The 22741-nt window shown below is 45.7% G+C and overlaps 1 protein-coding gene across 4 annotated transcripts in view; it reads right to left on the bottom strand.

Annotated features, from left to right (window-relative positions):
- RUFY2 (RUN and FYVE domain containing 2) overlaps nt 1-22741 on the bottom strand; it is a 126627-nt gene that overhangs the window by 91541 nt on the left and 12345 nt on the right. For all 4 annotated transcript variants that reach the window (XM_030203146.1, XM_030203144.1, XM_030203145.1 and 1 more), the window contains exons 2-4: nt 22515-22688; nt 15654-15771; nt 259-360 (exon numbers count right to left, since the gene is read on the bottom strand). In XM_030203146.1, coding sequence (XP_030059006.1) covers nt 259-360; nt 15654-15771; nt 22515-22688 — 394 coding nt within the window. The remainder of the gene's footprint in view (nt 1-258; nt 361-15653; nt 15772-22514; nt 22689-22741) is intronic.

A 22741-nucleotide genomic window follows, 5' to 3' on the forward strand; every position in this document is an offset into this window, starting at 1 on the left:
TAAAATGTAAGTTTAAAAAAAGAAAACCAAACACATAGATGCCTGGAGATCATGAATCTAATTACCTTGAACAGAGAACACTGCTGCTTTCATGCTCAGACCTCACCCTGGAAGGCCTTTATAACTCTTATGAGACACTGACTCTGAGGGATGCTCTTTCCTCGTATTCATAGCCAGAGAGGACAAAACTCTCTGCGGTGTTGGACTGAGGTATATGAGAACATAGTCAGACGAAACAATGATGCAACTGACACAAACCTGAGAAGATCTCTATGAATAATCAAGCAGCGCAAGTAGTCGGCCATCTTTTTCTGCATCAGTGCCAATCTTAGCCATGCACGGGCACGGCCTAATGGAGTTCTATAACAAAGTTAAGAATTAAAGAAATATAAAAATTAGGAAATAAAGCATAGTCACTATAATAGACCACTATCTTCTAAATACGAAAGCCCCAGTTCAGACATCTGAACCCAGTACATATCCCACACAAAAGGGAATGATGGGTTGGAAAAGACAAATTGGTCAATGGTACTGAGAGAAACAGATTGAATCAGTGAAAAAACTGTACTGACACTGCTCCCTCCTCTGTGAAACATCTGCCTGCTACATCAGAGGATCCCCAAGAGAGCAATTCCAACAGACATAAAAGAGCTCATACTCCAGCATAGGATGAAAAAATGCTTTAAAAAATTAGAGCACAAGACACAATTTCTAGGCGTCAAGGCAAGATTTCATATTTTATTTGCTTTCCATCTCTTCCAGTCTTGTTCCCCTTTTCTTTTTTTATTCTTTGCCCCCTCCCCTCCACTCATCATTCCCTTTTTTCCCTATAGATTTTCTCCTGCCTCTCCTTTGCGGTTGGGAGATATACCTTGGTCTGGGCCAGATTCTGTGGCAATGATTGCACCTCTTCCTGAGCTAGGTCAGTGATAATTACAAGATATTGTATTCTAGGCTCCTGGATGAGCTAGTTCCCCAGTAATTTTCCAGAGCTCCTCTGATCATGATTTGTGAAGTCCTAGTGCAGTGTTTCCCAAGCTTTTGTCTGTCAAAGACCCCTCTGACATCTAAGCTTCCTATCTTTCTTTTACTTTGTATGGGCTCCTCAGATACTGCTAATGACAACAGTTTGCTCTCCTTCCTAGACCACTCAGCATATTTGAGAACTTTGGGTTTTGTTCATCTTGAGAGTAACTAGTGCAGTGTTTTTTAACCGTTGTGCCACAGGAGCTGAGGGTCAAAGTTTTCTTGGCTCTAGTGGTTGTTGGCAGCAATCAATGAGCATTGATTCATATAGCCTGCTCATGCCAACCCTGGAGGGTTCTATCTGATGTAACTTCCTGCTTCCGCATAGGCGGGAAGCATCAGAGAAAAGGTTCCAGGATTGGTGTGAGCAGGCTGTATGAATTGTTGCTAGTTACCACCAACTGCTAGACAAAAGAAAACTTTTTAAAAGGTACCCCGAAAGGGGGGTGGGGGGTCAAGAGAGGCAAGGGGAGACGCCTGGCCACCGGCTGGAGAGGGAACAGGAGGGAGAGATGCTGGATTATTTGTGATGGTGGGGAGAAGAGAAGGTAAATGCTGGATTATTTGTGAAAGTGGGGTGGGGGAAAGAGAAGGTAAATGCTGTATTATTTGTGAGAGTGGGTGTGACAGAACAGTGGGTTTTTCTAAGACTCTAAAACTGGCTTAATTCTTGAAGTGTATCTCTCTAGTTTGGCCAGTTTTTTTAAAGTTGTTGTTCTGGGCTCTGATTGGCCTGGAGTTTGAAGCTACCCAGAAGTTACTGGTTTTGTCTTCAATCTTAACCAGGAAGAAAAGAGAGTAGGATCTCTTTGCTGAAGTTCTGCGAACAGTTATATGTCCTGATCTTCCCAGGTACTACTTAGATAATATACAAATGTTTAGTTAGTGTTATAATTGATACATATTTCAGTTACCTGTCATTGTTCTGCTGATTGCACTTTTTCTGTTTCACTGTTCCAAGTTCTGTGACAATAATTTGTTGACTCTGCTTGTCTGGACTGATAAAGAATCCTGGTGGTTTGTGTTTTGTGTCTTTGAGTGCTTTCTTGGAACTGTGGGATAACTGGGAGTGTGACCTCCAGTAACCTAGAAATCACTGGGGATAACTTGAGAGCGGGAGACTTGTCCAGAGGCGGTTGTCACTTAGTCAGTGGGAGGAGGGTACTAGTGTAGAGCACAAGCAGCATGTGCAGGCAGACCTGAGCTGTGCTGGGGATAGACCCTCTAAATAGCCGCGGGGTAGCCCCAGGCGGGGGGCTAGGCATTTCATCACAGACCTTTTGTCCTTCTTTTTTGATGGCAGCATGGTGGGGTTGTCAGACTCCATGTGTGGAGTGAGGGTCACCATCCACTGAGTGATTCAGAGTCTTTTTTATCTGTAACCTCCAGACACAGAGCACAGTGAACAAATGCTGCAATAACAGGGTCCCTTTCCTGTTCACCTTTTTTTTTGGTAGTGTTAGCAGATTAGCAAAGTGCTGATGGTGACTGGCAGCAGCCAGCAGACACTGGAGATGTCTAACCTAACACAAGAGCAACCAGATGGCCTCAGCGAAGAGGAGATGTAGGACCAGAAATGCAGAGTTCTCCTGAGGGGAGACCAGACTTCTTGTGGGCAACGGCCTGTGCGTTGGCAGGGACGGGTGCCACACCAGCTGAAATCTGGCAGATCTATATGATAGACCAACAGCGGCTAGATCAGCTGTGGCGTAAGGAATGGGAAGAGCGACAGCAGCTAGACCTACAGTACCCCAGTAGCTGTGAATCAGACCCAGGTGCCTGGGCTTGCGGACACTGACTCTAGCATGACTTTATTATGACCAGAGCTATTGCTGGAAGATGCAATTATTCCAGGGCGCACTTCAGAGGTAATGTTAGCCAATGGATCCAGAGAGACTGTACCCATCGTTTGAGTATTCCTGGATTGGGGTATGAAGCCTGGACACAGAGAAGTAGGCATAATGAAAAACATTCCAGTACCAATGCTATGTGGGACTGACATGGGTCCAATGAACATTAACCTTGATAGTGGAGTCAGCATTTCCACTATGGTGACCCGTAATCAGGCCCAGGTGGCCCAACAAGCAGAAGCAGCAGAGATCACCTCTCCAGTTCCAGATTCTGAGCCAGACCAGGTGGAACCAGCTGACCAAGCGACAGGAGGAGGCGCTCCAGTGCTTCCAGCAGCACCAGTTCCAGAGGTTACTGGGACCGTGAGTATGGAACAGCCTGACTTAACTGTCACACCTATTGGTCAGACTGTTGACCCTGATTTGTCAGAGTCACCAGCAGAGACCCTTCCAGATATGGATACTGATAAAAGACAGAGACGTGCTTTTCAGGAAGCACAGCGCTCTGACCCTGACCTGGAAGCCCTGAGGCAGAGAGGGCTGGTCAACCAATCAGTGAGACTTGTAAAGATCGTATCCTATGGAAAAGGGGACTTGTTATATAGAGAGACTGATCCTGTTGATCCCAATAGACCCTGGACAGCAGGCAAGCAGCTTATAATGCCCAGGGCATACAGAGAACAGCTCCTACAGATTGCACATGATATTCCACTAGCAGAACATCAGGAGGTGACACACACACACACTAGATAGACACAGAACTTATACTGGCCAGGAGTATCTCGAGATATTAACAGAGGAATCTGACAGTGAGGGGGGGTGGAGGGGTAGCATTGTACATTAACGAGGGCCTTGAATCAAATAGATTGAAAATTCTGAAGGAAACAAAACACTTCTTGGAATCATTGTGGATTGAAATTCCATGTATAAAGGGGAAAAGGATAATGACAGGAGTGTACTACCGTCTGCTTGGCCAGGATGAACAGACAGATGCAGAAATGTTAAAGGAAATTAGAGACGCAAACAAACTGGGCAACACAATAATGGGTGATTTCAATTACCCTGATATTGACCGGGTAAATGTAACATCGGGGCATGCTAGGGAGGTAAAATTCCTTCATGAAATCAAGGACAGCTTTATGGAGCAGCTGGTACAGGAGCCGAGAGAAGGAAAAATTCTAGACCTAGTCCTTAGTAGAGCACATGATCTGGTGCGGGAGGTAATAGTGCAGGGGCCGCTTGATAACAGTGATCATAATATGGATCGGATTTGATATTAGCTTTGAAGTAAGTACACATAGGAAATCAAATACATTGGTGTTTAACTTTAAAAAAGGAGACTATGATAAAATGAGAAGAATGGTGAAAAAAAAAACTTAGAGGGAAAGGGAAATGGGACTTGATATATCGCCTTTCTGAGGTTTTTGCAATTACATTCAAAGCAGTTTACATATATTCAGATACTTATTTTGTACCAGGGGCAATGGAGGGTTAAGTGACTTGCCCAGAGTCACAAGGAGCTGCAGTGGGAATTGAACTCAGTTCCCCAGGATCAAAGTCCACTGCACTAACCACTAGGGTCAAAAATTTACATCGGGCGTGGATGCTGTTCAAAAACACCATCCTGGAAGCCCAGGCCAAATATATTCCGCGAATTAAAAAAGGAGGATCGAAGACCAAACGACAGACGGCGTGGTTAAAAAGTGAGGTGAAGGAAGCTATTAGAGAAGAAAATCCTTCAGAAAATGGAACAAGGAACCGACTGAAAATAATAAGAAACAGCATAAGGAATGTCAAGTTAAATGCAAAGCGCTGATAAGGAAGGCTATGAGGGACTTCGAAAAAAGACTGCATTGGAGGCAAAAACACATAGTAAAAATTATTTTAGGTATGTTAAAAGCAGGAAGCCGGCAAAAGAATCGGTTGGACCGCTAGATGACTGAGGAGTAAAAGGGGCGATCGGGGAAGACAAAGCTGTAGCGGAGAGATTAAATGAATTCTTTGCTTCAGTCTTCACCGAGGAAGATTTGGGTGGGATACTGGTGCCGGAAATGGTATTCGAAGCTGACGAGTTGGAGAAACTTAATGAACTCTCTATAAACCTGGAGGATGTAATGGGGCAGTTCTACAAACTGAAGAGTAGCAAATCTCCTGAACCGGATGGTATTTGTCCCAGAGTACTGATAGAACTGAAAAATGAGCTTGTGGCGCTATTGTTAGTAATATGTTATTTATCCTTAAAATCGAGCGTGGTACTGGAAGATTGGAGGGTGGCCAATGTAACACCGATTTTTAAAAAAGGTTCCAGAGGAGATCCGGGAAATTATAGACCGGTGAATCTGATATTGGTGCCGGGCAAAATGGTAGACTATTATTAAGAACAAAATTACAGAGCATATTCAAAAGCATGGATTAATGAGACAAAGTCAACATGGATTTAGTGAAGGGAAATCTTGCCTCACCAATCTACTACATTTCTTTGAAGGGGTGAACAAACATGTGGATAAAGGTGAGCCGGTTGACATTGAGGGGCATAATCGAACAGGGCGCCCAAGTTTTCCTGAGGGCGTCCTCGCAGGACGTCCCCGCGAAGGGGCGGGGAAACCCGTATTATCGAAACAAGATGGGTGTCCATCTTTCGTTTCGATAATACGGTTGGAGACGTCCAAATCTCAACATTTAGTTCGACCTTAGAGATGGTCGACCTAAATGTTGAGATGGTCGACCTTAGAGATGGTCGTCCCCGGTTTTCAGTCATAATGGAAACCGAGGACGCCCATCTCAAAAACGACTAAATCCAACTCATTTGGTTGTGGGAGGAGCCAGCATTCGTAGTGCACTGGTCCCCCTCACATGCCAGGACACCAACCGGGCACCCTAGAGGGCACTGCGGTGAACTGATGCACTAACTGAATGGAAAAAGCCCTTCCCTTACCGATCCCGTAGCGATTTGGAAAGGAACGGGCATGCATGAAGGAAATCTAATGCAAATGAGCTGCTCACTGTTAGCTCATTTGCCCACGATTTCCTTGCTAAGGAGGGGAAGCCAGTGCAGAGCAGCCAAGCATTATGCGTGGATGCTCTGCGAATGCCAAAGATGGCTTCATACATGCAGACAAGCTGCGTGTATAATAGCTGTCTACAACCTTAAAAAAATACAAGTCCAGGTGAAAACATCCAAGTGCTCGTCAGGGACGTCTTTTTTTTTTTTTTAAGAGTATGGGTGAAGGACGTCCTTTGCTATGCCTTCGTCCCTGCAATGGCAGTTGGAGGACGTCCAAAATGTGGATGTTTCTGTGAGAAGGACGTCCATGCCTGCTGCTATGTATCCAACACCCCCTTTAATTATTTGGATTTTGGATCACAAGTAGCAGCAGTAGGATTTGAACTAGCCACCTCTGGATTGCAAGACCAGTGCTTTAACCACTAGGCTACTCCTCCACTCCACTCCCTTGAAATTTGGTGTCCCTGTGTGTGTGTGTGTGTGTGTGTTGGGGGGGGGGGCAGTTCAGGACGTTCAAAATGTTTGAAAGAAGGACGTCCACGCTTTCGCTATGCCTCCGCTGACACACACATACTTCCCCTCCCAGGGACCTGCATACTGCTGCGATGGACCCGAGTATAACATTTCAGGCTGGCAAAAATAGTTTTTAAAGTTGTTTTTTTCAGAGTGAGAGGGGGCTAGTCACCACTAGGGGAGTCAGGGGAGGTCATCCCCGATTCCCTCCGGTGGTCATCTGGTCAGTTCACGCACCTATTTGAGGCTTGGTCGTAAGAAAAAATGGACCAAGTAAAGTCGCCTAAGTGCTTGTCAGGGATGCCCTTCTTTTTTCCATTATTGCTCGAGGACGCACATCTGTTTGGCACGCCCCAGGCTCGCCTTCGCTACGCCTCCGACACGCCCCCGGGAACTTTGGTCGTCCCCGCGACAGGAAGCTGTTGGAGACACCCAAAATCGGCTTTCGATTATGCCGATTTGGGCGACCCTGAGAGAAGGACGTCCATCTCCCGATTTGTGTCGAAAGATGGGCGCCCTTCTCTTTTGAAAATAAGCCTGACTGTGTACCTGGATTTTCAGAAGGCGTTTGACAAAGTACCTCATGAAAGACTCCAGAGGAAACTGGAGAGTCATGGGATAAGAGGTAGTGTTCTATTGTGGATTAAAAACTGGTTAAAAGAAAACAGAGAGTAGGGTTAAATGGTCAGTATTCTCAATGGAGAAGGGTAGTTAGTGAGGCTCCCCAGGGGTCTGTGCTGGGACTGCTGCTTTTTAACATATTTATAAATAGTCTAGAGATGGGAGTAACTAGTGAGGTAATTAAATTTGCTGATGACATAAAGTTATTCAAAGGAAAGGCTAAAGTGGCTAGGGCTCTTCAGCTTGGAGAAAAGGCGGCTGAGGGGAGATATGATAGAATTCTATAAAATAATGAGTGGAGTTGAACGGGTAGATGTGAAGCATCTGTTTATGCTTTCCAAAAATACTAGGACTAGGGGGCACGCGATGAAGCTACAATGTAGTAAATTTAAAACGTATCGGAGAAACTTTTTTTCACTCAACGTGTAATTAAACTCTGGAATTCATTGCCAGAGAATGTGGTAAAGGCAGTTAGCTTAGCGGAGTTTAAAAAAGGTTTGGATGGCTTCCTAAAGGAACAGTCCATGGACCATTATTAAATGGACTTGGGGAAAATCCACTGCTTATTTCTAGGATAAGCAGCATAAAATGTATTGTACTTTTTTGGGATCTTGCCAGGTACTTGTGACCTGGATTGTGTAGAAATATGCTGTCACCTGCTTGAAATACAGGTCAATGGCTCAGGCTAAAAGCTAGGCCTGTAAAAATTAAAGATCACTTCTGACACAAGGTGAAATTAGGCCTTACCTGCTAATTTTCTTTCCTCTAGACCCTCCAGACCGGTCAAGACGCTTGGGTTATGCATGCCTACCAGCAGAGGGAGACTGAGAACACTAACTTCAAACTGAGTACATATAACCTGTGCTAGCCCTCTATCTCCAGTATACACTTAGCAAAGCAGAGAAACAAATCCCTGGAACAGTAACTCTGAAACTAATAGAACCCCTGTACCTGGAAAACTAATAGGTAAACACCAACAGTGTGCTTAAACAGATGAAACGCCCAGGCGTCCCACTCTGCAGAATATTAGAGTCAAAGAAAGTTCTCCGACCATACTGAATATAAAATGAACAGACATAGCAGAACACGGCTCAAAATACTTCTGATAATTGACACGGCTGAAAAATACTTCTGCTAAGAGACAGGGCGGGCTCTTGACCGGTCTGGAGGGTCTAGAGGAAAGAAAATTAGCAGGTAAGGCCTAATTTCACCTTCCTCAGCAACCCTCCAGACCGGTCAAGACGCTTGGGAAGTACCAAAGCAGTAGACACATTAAGGGTGGGACCCACGAAAAGCAGAAGACAACACAGCCGCTCCAAACCGAGCATCCTCTTTTGCCTGCACATCAATTCTATAATGCTTTACAAAAGAATGAATGGACGACCACGCCGCCGCCTTACAAATGTCCTGCGGAGGAATAAAACTACTTTCCGCCCAAGAGGCGGTTACCCCCCGAGTAGAGTGTGCCTTTAGTACCGAGGGAACTGCCCGACGCTTCAACAAATACGCCGAGGCAATAGTCTCCTTCAACCATCTAGCCAGCGTAGCCTTGGAAGCCACTTCCCCCTTTCTGGGACCTCCAAATAAAATGAACAAACGATTGGACGCTCGGAAGTCCTGCGTTCTGCTCAAATACGACCGCAAAATGCGTCGAACATCCAACTTAGCCAAACGCCGTTGAGAGAGATCACCAGACCTATCCCCCAACACTGGTAACGAAATCATCTGATTTACATGAAAGGAGGATACCACCTTAGGAACAAACGAAGGAACTGTCCGCAAAGTCACTTTCTCCTTAGCCAAGGAGAGAAAAGGCTCTCTACAAGACAAAGCCTGTAGCTCCGAAATTCTACGCGCCGAAGTAATGGCCACCAGAAACACTGTCTTTAAAGTAAGATCTTTACACGAGATGGAAGCCAACGGTTCAAACGGAGGGCCTACCAGAGCCTCCAAGACCAAATTCAAATCCCAGGGCGGAACCGTCGGCCGACGAGGCGGACGAAGCAACTTGACAGCTTTCAAGAACCGCCCCACGTCCGGCGAAGCCGCCAAGGAAATCCCCTGAATCTTTCCACGGAAACAAGACAACGCTGAAACCTGCACTTTCAGGGAAGAGAGCGAGAGCCCCCTGTCAAGACCGTCCTGCAGGAACTCCAAAACTTCTGCGATCGAAACACGTAGCGGAACATAATCCCGCTCTTGACACCAGTTCTCAAAAATGCGCCACACCCGCACATAAGCCAAAGAAGTAGACCTCTTACGAGAACGCAACATGGTATCAATTACCCTGGCTGAAAAACCTTTCTTCCTTAATCTGAGCCTCTCAAGAGCCAGGCCGTAAGCGAGAATGGAGCAGGGTCGGCCATCTCGATCGGCCCCTGAACCAATCTCACCCTGGGCCCCAACGGAATCGGAGCCTGCACTAATAACCGAACCAGGTCTCTGTACCACGGACGTCGAGGCCAATTGGGCGCAATCAGAACCACTAGCCCTGCATGGCGCCCGATCCGCTGCACCACGCGGCCCACCAGAGGCCACGGCGGAAATACATAGAGCAACTGTTGAATCGGCCACAGGAGCACTAACGCGTCGATGCCCTCGGCCCGAGGATCTCTTCAACGACTGAAGAAGCGAGAGACCTGAGCGTTGTCGGCCGATGCCATGAGATCCAGCACCGGCCGACCCCATTCCAACACCAGTTGATTGAACACCGAGGGATGGAGGGACCACTCCCCGGGGTCTAACGTGTGCCTGCTTAGAAAATCCGCGCTCACGTTGTCCACCCCTGCCACGTGGCCTGCCGAGAGACCCTGAAGATGAGCTTCTGCCCACAACATTAACTCCGTCGCCTCCACAGCTAATGCTTGGCTCTTCGTTCCCCCCTGCCGATTTACATATGCGACGGCCGTGGCATTGTCGGAAAGAACCCTGACTGCCTTGCCTTCTAACAGGCTGAGAAAGGACCGAAGAGCCAACCGAATTGCTCGAGTCTCCAGGCGATTGATGGACCAAGATGCTTCCTCCGACGTCCAACGTCCTTGGGCTACCTGACCCAGGCAATGCGCTCCCCAGCCCGAGAGACTCACATCCGTGGTCAGCACCGTCCAATTGGGAGTGTCCAGCGGCATGCCCTTCGCTAGATTCGGAGAGTGGAGCCACCAGCGAAGGCTGCGAAGGGCCACCCCCGGCAGAGGGAAACTCTCCTCCAGGTCCTGAGACTGAGGGGACCAACGAGACAACAAAGCTCTCTGTAATTCTCTCATATGGGCCCTGGCCCAAGGAACCACCTCTATTGTTGCTGCCATCAGACCCAACACCTGAAGATACGCCCGAGCCGAAGGCGCTCTCTGCGCTCGGAGCCGACGGATCTGCCCCTGCAGCTTGGAGATGCGAGGCGCTGTCAAAAACACCCGGCCCTTCTTCGTGTCGAAGCGAACTCCCAGATACTCCAGGGACTGGGAAGGCACCAGGTGACACTTTGCCAGATTGACCACCCAACCGAGCGACTGCAAGAAGGTCACCACACGGCCGGTGGCCTCCTCGCTCTCTGACCTTGATTTGGCCCGAATCAACCAGTCGTCCAGATACGGATGAACCAAAATGCCCTGCAAGCGTAGCGCCGCCGCCACCACCACCATCACCTTGGAGAAGGTGCGAGGCTCAGTCGCCAGGCCGAATGGAAGCGCACAAAACTGAAAATGTCTCCCTAAGACCACAAAGCGAAGAAAACGCTGGTGCGCCTCTAGAATGGGAATGTGTAAGTAAGCCTCTGTCAGGTCTAGAGACGTCAGAAACTCTCCTTCTTGCACCGCTACAATAACTGAGCGTAATGTCTCCATCCGAAAGGAGGGAACCTTTAGAGCCGCATTGACCTTCTTGAGGTCTAAAATGGGCCAGAAGGCACCCTCTTCCTTCTTGGGCACCACGAAGTAAATGGAGTAACAGCCCGTACCTCTTTCTAACATGGGAACAGGTACCACCGCCCCTAAACCGATTAGACGCGACAGAGTGGCCCGTACTGCTCTTGCCTTGCATCTTGAATGACAGGGAGACACGAGAAAGAAATCGGAGAGGGGACTGTCGAATTCTAGGGCGTACCCGTCTCGCACTATCTGCAGTACCCACTGGTCTGACATGATCTGGACCCACCTCTGGTAAAACAAGCGTAAGCGAGCCCCCACGCGAACCAGAGGCTGGGTCCCCAAACCATCATTGAGACACACGGGACGTACCGGACGCTCCCGAAGAGGAGCCTCGCCCCCCGCGACGGCCACCTCGAAAGGACTGGGTTCTCTGGAAAAACCGACCCCTAGTCCCCCCAGAAGACCTACCGGGCCAATACCGCCGAGCCTCCTGAAAACACCCCCGCCCTGCTGCCCCCTTAGACACCTTGGGACGAAGCTCAGGAAGCCGAGGGGCCTTAGCATCACCAAGACCCTTCACCAACTTATCCAATTCCTCCCCGAAAAGCAAAGAGCCTCTAAAAGGAAGGGAACAAAGTTTAGTCTTGGAGGCGGCATCGGCCACCCAGCCCCGCAACCACAGGGCCCGCCGAGCCGCCACCGCAAAGGTCATGTTCTTGGCAGAGGCCCTCAACAAATCGTACAGTGCATCCGCCAAGAACGACGACCCCATCTCCAACTTGGCCAGATCTTGAACAAGAGAAGCCCTATCAGCCTGTGGGCTATCCAGGAGCCTCTCAGCCCAGCGAAAACAAGCCCGAGCCACCAGACCTCCACAAACAGACGCCTGCAGCGCCAAGGCAGACAGATCAAAACTCCGCTTTAGGAAGGTCTCCAATTTCCTATCCTGAGGGTCCCGCAACGCGGCCCCCCCATCCACTGGAATAGCAGTAGCCTTAGTCACTGCCGTAACCACGGCATCCACCGTCGGGGGCCTGAGAGACTCTCTGTTCTCCTGAGGAAGAGGATAGAGCTTGGTCATAGCCCGAGCCACCTTACACTGAGCCTCCGGCGAATGCCACTCCTGCGTGATCATATCTCTCAAGTCCGCATTCATAGGGAAAGAGCGAGAGACCCGCCTGATCCCCTTAACCAAAGGATCCACCTGCTTCCCATCCCCAATGGGAGCTGCCGCAGGATCAAACCTTAAAGTGGCAGACACCTGCTCAATGAGTTCAGATAATTCATCCCTGTGAAAAATCCTAACCACCGAGGGGTCTTCCCCAGGCAAAGACAGGTCCCCATCCTGCCCTGCAACCGACCCCTCCTCCTCTTCCAGGGGGCTAAAATCGCCCTCAGAATCCGGAGGAGAAAATACCTCTACATCTTCAGAGCACTCCACTCGTGGTCTTTTAGCGGTAGCCCCCCCCAACCTTGGACTAAGGGACTCCGCACCCGATGGGCCTGCCTTCCAAGCCTGAAACAAACTCCAAACAAACTCTGGAGGGAACCCCATGCTGCCCGAGGCCTCCCCCCCAGCGGGACTCGAAATCGGGAGAGACTGCGGCCCCACGACTGTCTCAGCGCCCAAAAGCCCCGAATCCAAGATGGCGGCGGTTCCCGCCAAAATCGGGACCGCCGCTGAAGCGCCAAACTGAGCCGCACAAACCTCCTGCGATCCCGCAGAAGGAACCTCGGCTGCTAACACCGGTGGCGCGAGGGATAGGGCCTTGGGCTCTCCACAAAACCGGCAGGGACCGCCAGCCGCGTCAACACCCCGACGCGCGCACAGCCGGCAACGAAGCAACTTCCCCGACATACTCGCGCCTCAGAAACAGCTGATTACAACCGGCGAAAATAAAAGAAAGAAACAACACTCACCGGCGCTTAATTACTGGCACAGCTCTCCCAGCCCGGCTGAACAACTCCGGAAACACCGGAGTGCAGCTCCTGCAGCTCTCCACACGAGGTGTGCTCTTTTTTTTTTTTTTTTAAACTTTATTTGAGCCCTGCTGCTATAATCTGAAAGGCACTCAAGGCTGCAGGATTAACACTGCAGCCGAGGCACAATGCTGCCCAAAACGGGAGAGCCAGTCGGGGGGAGGGACCCGGCCACCCGGGTGTGACACCCCAGAGGGGACAATGGCAGGCCCCACCGGACCTACCAACCCCTTGCACACCACAGAGTTCCAGGCACAGGGATTAACTGTTCTTTCACCAACTTATCCCCAGAAAATAACTGAAAATTAACTAGTCTCACAAAACGGAACCTAAATCCTACCAGACCGGACAAGCTGCACAGGCTGCATGTCTACCCTCTGCTGAGACTGAGAAAATACTGGAGATAGAGGGCTAGCACAGGTTATATGTACTCAGTTTGAAGTTAGTGTTCTCAGTCTCCCTCTGCTGGTAGGCATGCATAACCCAAGCGTCTTGACCGGTCTGGAGGGTTGCTGAGGAAGTTACATTTCTCTGTGGCAAGTGCTGAAATGAGGTAATTGAGAGCAGAGGTGGGGGAATCTACTCTGTAAACAAATAAGCAAGACTGGCACCTACAAGACGTCATCAGCGAAGATGTTTTGGCTAATGAAAGATAGTAGTGGGTCAGGTGCAAGTAGAGGGGAGGGGGGGAGCTGAAGAGGGCAAAATGACCTGTGAAGTCATTTCTTCACAGATGTTGTCCTGAACATATTTTGTTTATACATAGAGCTTGGGAACATGTGAAGTCATTCTTATCAACTGATAAGGGCCAAAGAGCTCTGGTGAGAAAGTTAGGGTCCATTGGGATGAATAGGGTCAGAATGGTATAAAAAGGGCAGTCTAAAGGGTATCAAAAAAGAAGGAAAACTTCAGAGGGAAGCGTCATGAACTGCTGTTCCACTATGTGAATGCCTGATTTGCTTGTACTGCCTTTGGTAAGATTGTAATAAACTATCTTCTTATATCCCAGTGAGTCCTTCTGATTATGGAGCTTGCTAATTCCTGGACTGTGTAGGAGCAGTCTGGGGGAATATGAGGTTGAGATAATTGGTGGGAACACGCAAATTATTTAACAATTGGCCACTGTTAGAAAAAGGATGCTGGGCTTGAAGGACCTTCGGTCTGTCCCAGTATGGCAGTATTTATGTACTTATTCATAAAAATCATATACATACACATATGTAACCATCATATAGTTCAAAAAAACATGGGAAGAGTTTCACACCATCTCCAAATGATTTATAACTTTCTAAAACCTTAAATGCAGACAAAAGAGAGCCATCACAGCAGTTTGGAAAAGATGATAAACCCGTCACACGGCTAATGCAGGTTTACGTGTAAGGCTCTTAGAAGTCCCCCCAGTTTGCAATTTTTAAACATTAGGCTTATGAAGGTACCAGCTCTGTCAAATTAATCTATTGGAACTGACATCTAATAGTTCATTTTATTATTCTTTCCAACAATAGAATATTTGGGAACCCCACTTTAATGAAACCACCTTGCCCCACTCTCTTCCAGGCCACAGCCAAACACAGAGACAACACAAAATATGCAGAGAGGTTGAAAAGAATTCCATGAACCATGGCCCACATGCTTTACCACTTGTATAATTTTTTTTAGTGATTTATTTTTATGCTTGTAGAAGAGGCCACACTAATAGAATTGGAAATCCAAAACAGGCATAGCATGAACAGCAGTGATGAAATAGGTCCCACTGCCAATATACCTCTGGAGGGACTGGCTATAAAGGTGACCAGGTAATTTAGTACCTGTGGGCTTAGTGGAGTTTAAAAAAGGTTTGGACGGCCTCCTAAAGGAAAAGTCCATAGACCATTATTAAATGGACTTGGGGAAAATCCACTATTTCTGGGATAAGCAGTATAAAATGTTTTGCACTTTTTTGGGATCTTGCAGGTATTTGTGACCTGGAATGTGTAAATTTTGCTGTGAATGAAAGGTAATGGGCCTTTAAGGACTTTGCCTCCTTAAGATACTTTCACTTCATTCTTCTCTACCCTAAAACATACTGGATACAGTTATTTTAGTTCTTTAGAAAGTGCCCAAATGAAGACAATGAAGAACTATGAGAAAATCATAACAAGGTATTCCAGCCATCCTCTTGACTTTACAATCTTTTAAGAGGAACTGTGGATTGGGAGCGTGAGTGGAAGTATTCTTAAAATGCAACAATTTAAATAAAAAATGTTTTATAGAACTATTTGAGGAACCTACAGCTTCACATATTACCCCTACAAAAGCCCATGTTACAATTAATTTCAGCAGGTGAAATTGTAGCAAAAGAAAACTTGTGAAAACAATCTCAGCTTTCTGCCTTTTTCTTCTCCATACATTGATATTCTCTGATCAGGGCTACCAAGAAACAAAGCTGTGCCCGCGCCCCGCATTGGCTGGCTGGGGCGGTTTAATAATGTGGCTTCTGAAATAATTACCTTTTAAACCAACAGTTCTTCACTGGCAGCGACTGATACACACTGCTCCCGCTGGCCCCACAACCTTCCCTCTGGTGTGTTCCTGCCTATGCAGAAACAGGAAGTTGCGTTACAGGGAAAGCTGTTCGGCTGGCACGAACAGTATATATCAGTTGCTGGCTGCTCATGCTTGCTGCTGGCAAAGAAGTACTGTTTTTAAAAGGTATGCAGGGGGCCTCAATTTTAGCACTGGGCCTGGGGAATCTTGCCCCCCTGCCCACCCCTCGTCCTGTTTCAGATATACCATCCTCAGAGGTACTGTGCCTACTTGAGACCAGGCAAATCACGGACACTGGCTGCTATCTCTTCTGCTTCTGGGCACAACTTCTCCACGATCTCCAGTGGGCCCCAGATGGTCTTATTGAAGCCCAAAAATGATTTTTTTACTAAAACAAAAACAGAAGACAGATTATATTTAACTTCTCTGCATGTTAAGAGTGCTTGGTTCAGCATCTTGAAACAGGTCATTTAATTAAAGTCAGAAACAGTAAGGGCTGTTCAGTGTTATTATATACATGTAGTAGATTAGGGTTCTTCTCTCACAGAGGTAAGCCTGCCCTGCTGTGCCCACCTCTTAACTCCATGAAAGTGTTCCATAGAAAACTAGGCTTTGGGTTGTGCGGAAGGCTTTGTGGGTAGTGTATAGGCACCAGTAGCATAGCCAGGAATTTTTGGCAGGGGGTGTGTTTACATTTCTCTCCCTTCTCCTTCCCACCACAACCCTCCCTTCTCTTTTTGACTTGGCCCCATAAATATTTGGTAATTCTCTCCCTCCTCCCCCCCACCCCACCATACCTTAAAATCACTTCCGGTCTTTGTCCGGACAGCGGCACTCATAAGCCAGGCAGAGCTGCTGCTCCACATTCTTTTCATGGTGCTCCTTAAGAGCCAAGTCCCCTTGGAGAGGTACAGCGGTTGCCTTCGTGACCTCCTCAGCGAAGACACAGAAACAATCAAGAGCCCCAACCACCCCAAGGGGACCATCTGAGGACTCCCACTATACCATCATCATGCGGATGAAGGCCTTATGGAGTGAAAAATGCTTTGAGGCCAATGGGGGGCCCACTGTGGTAGGCGTAAACATAGCCCACAATCTTGTCTAAAAGACAAGACAGTTCCTCACAACAAAACAGCTAGGACCCATGGGTCTGCTCTTCTACAGGCTCCCAACAGGGAGTCCGTAGGAGACTGGGAGCTTGAGAGGACCTCTGGGTCCTTCTCCACGCCCTCCAAAGAACTCGGACCCTCCAGAATGACCAGATCCATTCTATGGTGTTTAGTCTCCAAAACGGGCCCCCATCAATCCACTTAAGGCACCCTACCAAAAGGATGAGGGTTAGGGCTAGGATTAGGTCTCATGAGGGGACCTGTGCACGGCCTGCTTAATCATCTGGGTTAAGGAGCCAAAATACCACTGGGGCCCCTAGGAAACCCCCTGCAGAACGACCCAGGGTTGGCAAGCATGAAAAAGCCTGTCCCATGACCAGGGATTTATTCTGAATGTGAGTGAATTGAGAGAGAAGGGTGGATTCTAACTGCAACTTACCTTGGCAGGAACATTGAGAGGAATGTATCTATTTGAGCTTAAAGGAGAAAGGGAGCAGCACATGTAAAATGCTCACTGAGAGAAAAGACAGACAGACTAAATGAGCCACATTTATACATTATAAAATTAATCCATTATCCCTACTCAGCCCTGACCTCTTACCACAAAAGCAGCTGCCCTAAGAGATAAGAACAGCCACCATGTTGTCAAAAGGCAAAAACAACCTAAGGTTACTACTCTGTTTAAAGGTCGAGGTGAGCTGAAGGTATGGTTTCAAACACAATCATACACCCTGTCTCTTGTCTGGGTATTGTCAGATCAGGGGTTCTCAGAACACACCTAGCCAATCAGGTTTTCAGGATACCCACAATGAACATGCATAAGATAGATTTGAATACAATGGCGCTAGTGCAAGCCAATTTATCTCATGCATATTCATTGTGGGTATCCTGAAAACCTGACTGGCTGGGTGTGTCCCAAGGACTGGGTTGAGAATCCCTGTATTAGATAGAAAGGGGGTCTTATATTAAGCCGAGGTAGCATTTTTAGCTTCCGGTAGAAATCAGCTGGTGGTAAATGCTAAGACGCCCATAGGAATATAATGGGTGTCTCGGCGCTGTCAGCTGATTTCTACTGTGAGCTAAAAACGCTACTGCGGCTTAGTAAAAGACCCCCCCCCCCCCCCCCCAACAAGAGATTCCAGACTATTTTCTGAAATTATTTAATTACAATACAGTACAATTTATTTATTTATTTATTTAAACATTTATAGCCCGCCTATTAACTAAGCGAGTTACAAGGTGGCTGAGAGGAGATGTGAAAGAGGTCTATAAAATGATGAGTGGAGTGGAATGGGTAGACGTGAATCGCTTGTTTACTCTTTCTAGAAATACTAGGACTAGGGGGCACGTGATGAAGCTACAAAGTAGTAAATTTAAAACGAATCGGAGAAAAAGTTTCTTCACTCAACGTGCAATTAAACTCTGGAATTCGTTGCCACAGAATGTAGTAAAAGAAGTTAGCTTAGCAGGGTTTAAAAAAGGTTTGGATGACTTCCTAAAGGAAAAGTCCATAGAACATTACTAAAATGGACTTGTGGAAAATTCACTGCTTATTTCTAGGATACTGTCAAAACAAAAACTGGGCCAGCACTCTGTCGAGTGTAAAAAAAATCGCAAAACGTACAAACAAATATGAATGCAGTTCTTTTGTGAAGTGAAGTGGAGTCTCATATGTTTGACACGAAAAAAGTTTTTTTCACTCAATACGTGAATGTCTAATTCGTGTATATGATTTAATCATTGACTCAGCCTCCACCATCCTTTACTAATCACTAATTTGTAACTTTTGTCAGTCCAACTCTCACAATCCGATCATAATCAACAAAATGTGCATAGCACTTAGCTTTAGCAGGTTGGTGCACTCTCAAACCCCGACAGGTCCCCGTTTCGTGTTAACTTTATCAAGGGGGAGCCACCAATTCTGTTGTACAAAGGAGAGAAAAAAAGGACTGTAAATTTCTTTTAAAAAACACATTGTATAATGCATTCATTCTAAATCGCTGATGGCTTACCCGATAACTGTCTCAAGTGCGTGTGTTCCATTGCTTTATTAAACTAAAGATGGCAACGGCATCTTTTATTAATGACAAACTGTGCCAGCTGATTAAATAACGTCATGAGTGAGCAAATCAACTTCAAAATTAAAGTCCTCACTATCATATGGCTCAGAAAGGATAAGAGTACCCTTATATCGAAGTGCCCTGTTATAGATATGGTAATATCAGACCCACAGAAAAATTACAAAAATTGATTTCAACTAACAGCTAGTTTTAAGAGATGTAAGCCAGTTACATAACAAAGGGTCACGCCATTTCCATGATAATTTGACTTACGATGAACATAAAGCTTTACAATCGCTGAGGAAGAACACAGATATAGTATTGAAACGTGCAGACAAAGGCAGTGCCACTGTAATCTTGGACAGGTCCAAATACACAACAGAGATTTATTCACAATTGGCAGATATCACATCTTATGCCAGACTAGATCATGACCCTACGAAATATCTACAAGAAAGTATAATGGAGATTACCATAAGGGCAGAGGATGCAGGTTTCCTCACGAAAAAAGAGTTCCAGTATTTGAATAGGAAATTTCCGACCATTCCAGTTCTATACATATTACTGAAAGTCCACAAAGACCTACATAATCCTCCTGGGAGACCGATTATGTCCTCTCGTGGTTCCCTTCTTGAACCATTATCAGAATATGTTGACACGTTTCTACAAGATTTTGTGAAAACTACTCCCACGTACATCAAAGACACTACACACTTTCTCAATATTTTGAAAAACATACAGTTACCGGATTCTTCCATTGTAATGGCTACCCTCGATATAAAATTTTTATATACCATGATCCCTCAAGATGAGTTGTTGAGAGTTATTGAAGAAACTTTGAAGGATCGCACCAGTCCACATCATGTTCCTACTGATGTTTTGTGCAAATTGGCAGAAATAGCATTATGCAATAATTTCTTTTGCTTTCAAGACGACCTGTATATGCAAAAATCCGGAGTGGCCATGGGAGCGACATTCGCTCCAACTTTAGCCAACTTATACATGGCACGGTTTGAAGAGAGATGGCTGACAGGATCTCCTTTTAAAGACCTGTTGGGTACCTGGAGACGTTACATCGACGATATCTTCATAGTCTGGTATGGCAGTGTGGAAGAATTACAGGCATTCCATCGATGGTTGAATCAATGCCATTCCAGGATTCAATTTATTCTAACTTGGTCAGAAACAAAGATCCATTTTTTAGATGTGGAGATTCATTTATTTGATAAACAATTCATCACGAATGTGTTTATCAAGAGTACTGATCGAAACACCTTCCTGGAGTATGGCAGCTGCCATCCCAAGGCATTAAGGCAGAGTCTTCCCTTTTCGCAATTCCTCCGATTCAAACGTATTTGTACTACAGATGCAGATTACAAAGCACATTCAGAGACCTTTGGTGCTAAATTACTGCAGAGAAACTATCCGCGCAAAATAATCAAACGTGCATACACCAGGGCCAAACATACCAACAGGGACTGGTTGCTTCAATCTCCACAACGTACACAACAGGATGAGCAGATCATGACTTTTGTTACAAGGTACACACCAGGAGGGGAGGCTACAGCAGCTAACGTCAGACGACACTGGGACATTATTAAATCACATCCTGTGTTTTCAGATTTCAACATCAGAACTGCGTTTTCACGTTCTAAAAATCTTAAAGAAATTTTAAGTCCTGCTGTTTTGCCGGCCACCTCAGCTAATAATATTGCTAGTCCAGGGCATTTTAAGTGTATGAAACCTTGTTGTAAAACATGCCCCACTACTATTGAGGGTTTAGACTTTTCCTGCAATGGTAAAACATACACATTAAAGGGCAGAACCACATGCCGATCTGTTGGCATCATTTATTATATTAAATGCCCCTGTGAGAAATACTATATTGGAAAATCAATCAGGTCTTTACATGAGAGACTAATTGAGCACCGTTCGCGGATAATGGCTCATAATCTTGGGGCACCTATTGTTCAGCATTGGTTGTCCAAAAAACACACCAGAGAAGACTTGAAGTGTATGGCAATTGAACAAGTAATCCAGTCCAAGAGAGGTGGTGACCTAAACAGAAAGATTTTACAGCGTGAAACATTTTGGATTTTCACATTGGATACGATAGAGCCTAAAGGTTTAAATACATATATCCAATGGAGCTGTTTTTTCTAACAAATTCATTTTTTCTAATAAATTCATTTCTTCTAATAAATTCATTAATCATATATAAAAAAAGGTTTGTTCACAATGCTTTAAAAACGTTCCAACATTTTCTTTAGAGTTTCTGTTGACCTGTTAGTTGAAATCCATTTTTGGAATTTTTCTGTGGGTCTGATATGACCATATCTATAACAGGGCACTTCGATATAAGGGTACTCTTATCCTTTCTGAGCCATAGGATAGTGAGGACTTTAATTTTGAAGTTGATTTGCTCACTCATGACGTTATTTAATCAGCTGGCGCGGTTTGTCAGTAATAAAAAGACGCCGTCACCATCTTTAGTTTAATAAAGCAATGGAACACACGCACTTGAGCCATCAGCGATTTAGAATGAATGCATTATACAATGTGTTTTTAAAAAGAAATTTACAGTCCTTTTTTCTCTCCTTTGTACAACAGAATTGGTGGCTCCCCCTTGATAAAGTTAACACGAAACGGGGACCTGTCGGGGTTTGAGAGTGCACCAACCTGCTAAAGCTTTTGTTGATTATGATCGGATTGTAAGAGTTGGACTGACAAAAGTTACAAATTAGTGATTAGTAAAGGTTGGTGGAGGCTGAGTCAATGATTAAATCATATACACGAATTAGACATTCACGTATTGAGTGAAAAAAACTTTTTTCGTGTCAAACATACGAGACTCCACTTCACTTCACAAAAGAACTGCATTCATATTTGTTTGTACGTTTTGCTATTTCTAGGATAAGCAGCATAAAATGTATTGTAATTTTTTGGGATCTTGCCAGGTACTTGTGACCTGGATTGGCCACTGTTAGAAACAGGATGCTGGGCTTGATGGACCTTCAGTCTGTCCCAGTATGGCAGTACTTATGTACTTATTCATAAAAATCATATACATACACATATGTAACCATCATATAGTTGAAAAAAACATGGGAAGAGTTTCACACCATCTCCAAATGATTTATAACTTTCTAAAACCATAAATGCAGACAAAAGAGAGCCATTGCAGCAGTTTGGAAAAAAAGATGATAAACCCTTCACACGGCTAATGCAGGTTTACGTGTAAAGCTCTTAGAAGTCCCCACAGTTTGCAATTTTTAAACATTAGGCTTATGAAGGTACCAGCTCTGTCAAATTAATCTATTGGAACTGACATCTAATAGTTCATTTTATTATTCTTTCCAACAATAGAATATTTGGGAACCCCACTTTAATGAAACCACCTTGCTCCACTCCCTTCCAGGCCACAGCCACACACAGAGACAACACAAAATATGCAGAGAGGTTGAAAAGAATTCCATGAACCATGGCCCACATGCTTTACCACTTGTATAATTTTTTTTAGTGATTTATTTTTATGCTTGAAGAAGAGGCCACATTAATAGAATTGGAAATCCAAAACAGCCATAGCATGAACATCAGTGATGAAATAGGTCCCACTGCCAATATGCCTCTGGAGGGACTGGCTATAAGGGTGACCAGGTAATTTAGTACCTGTGACTGTGAAATTTTTGCTTTCTCTTCTGATATTACCAAGACAAGATGCATACCAAACTATGACCATGGGTTTAATGATTTGGATGTCAGGCTGTCCCACTGGGAACTAGACTAAGAACAGCTCAATTCACAAACTGATCTCAGAAGCAAAAATTTGGGTTGTGATCCGGAGGTGGCAGGCTTTGGAAGCCTGTGCCAATCCACAATCCATCATCTATTCCAGTGAGCAGGTTCTACAACAGAAATACGAAAATGACTAAATAAGTACAACTACTGGTAAAAATTATTACCTTTCAATCCATGTTTAAGGCAATGCTCCATAACAACAAAGAACTGCTGCAAAGGAGGATAGTCTGAATCCAGTGTGCGGCCAAAGCTTAAAGCCGATTCAATCAACCCTTTGATGCTCAGTTTAGCCATGTTCAGTAAATTTGTCCGCTCAACAACAGTGGGATCCTTTACAGCTGTAACAAGAGTGGGAAAACTTAGACATGTCTTCCAGTAAAGCAAGGCCTAT

The sequence above is a fragment of the Microcaecilia unicolor genome, chromosome 5, assembly GCF_901765095.1.
Source record: "Microcaecilia unicolor chromosome 5, aMicUni1.1, whole genome shotgun sequence".
NCBI classification, from domain to species: domain Eukaryota; kingdom Metazoa; phylum Chordata; class Amphibia; order Gymnophiona; family Siphonopidae; genus Microcaecilia; species Microcaecilia unicolor.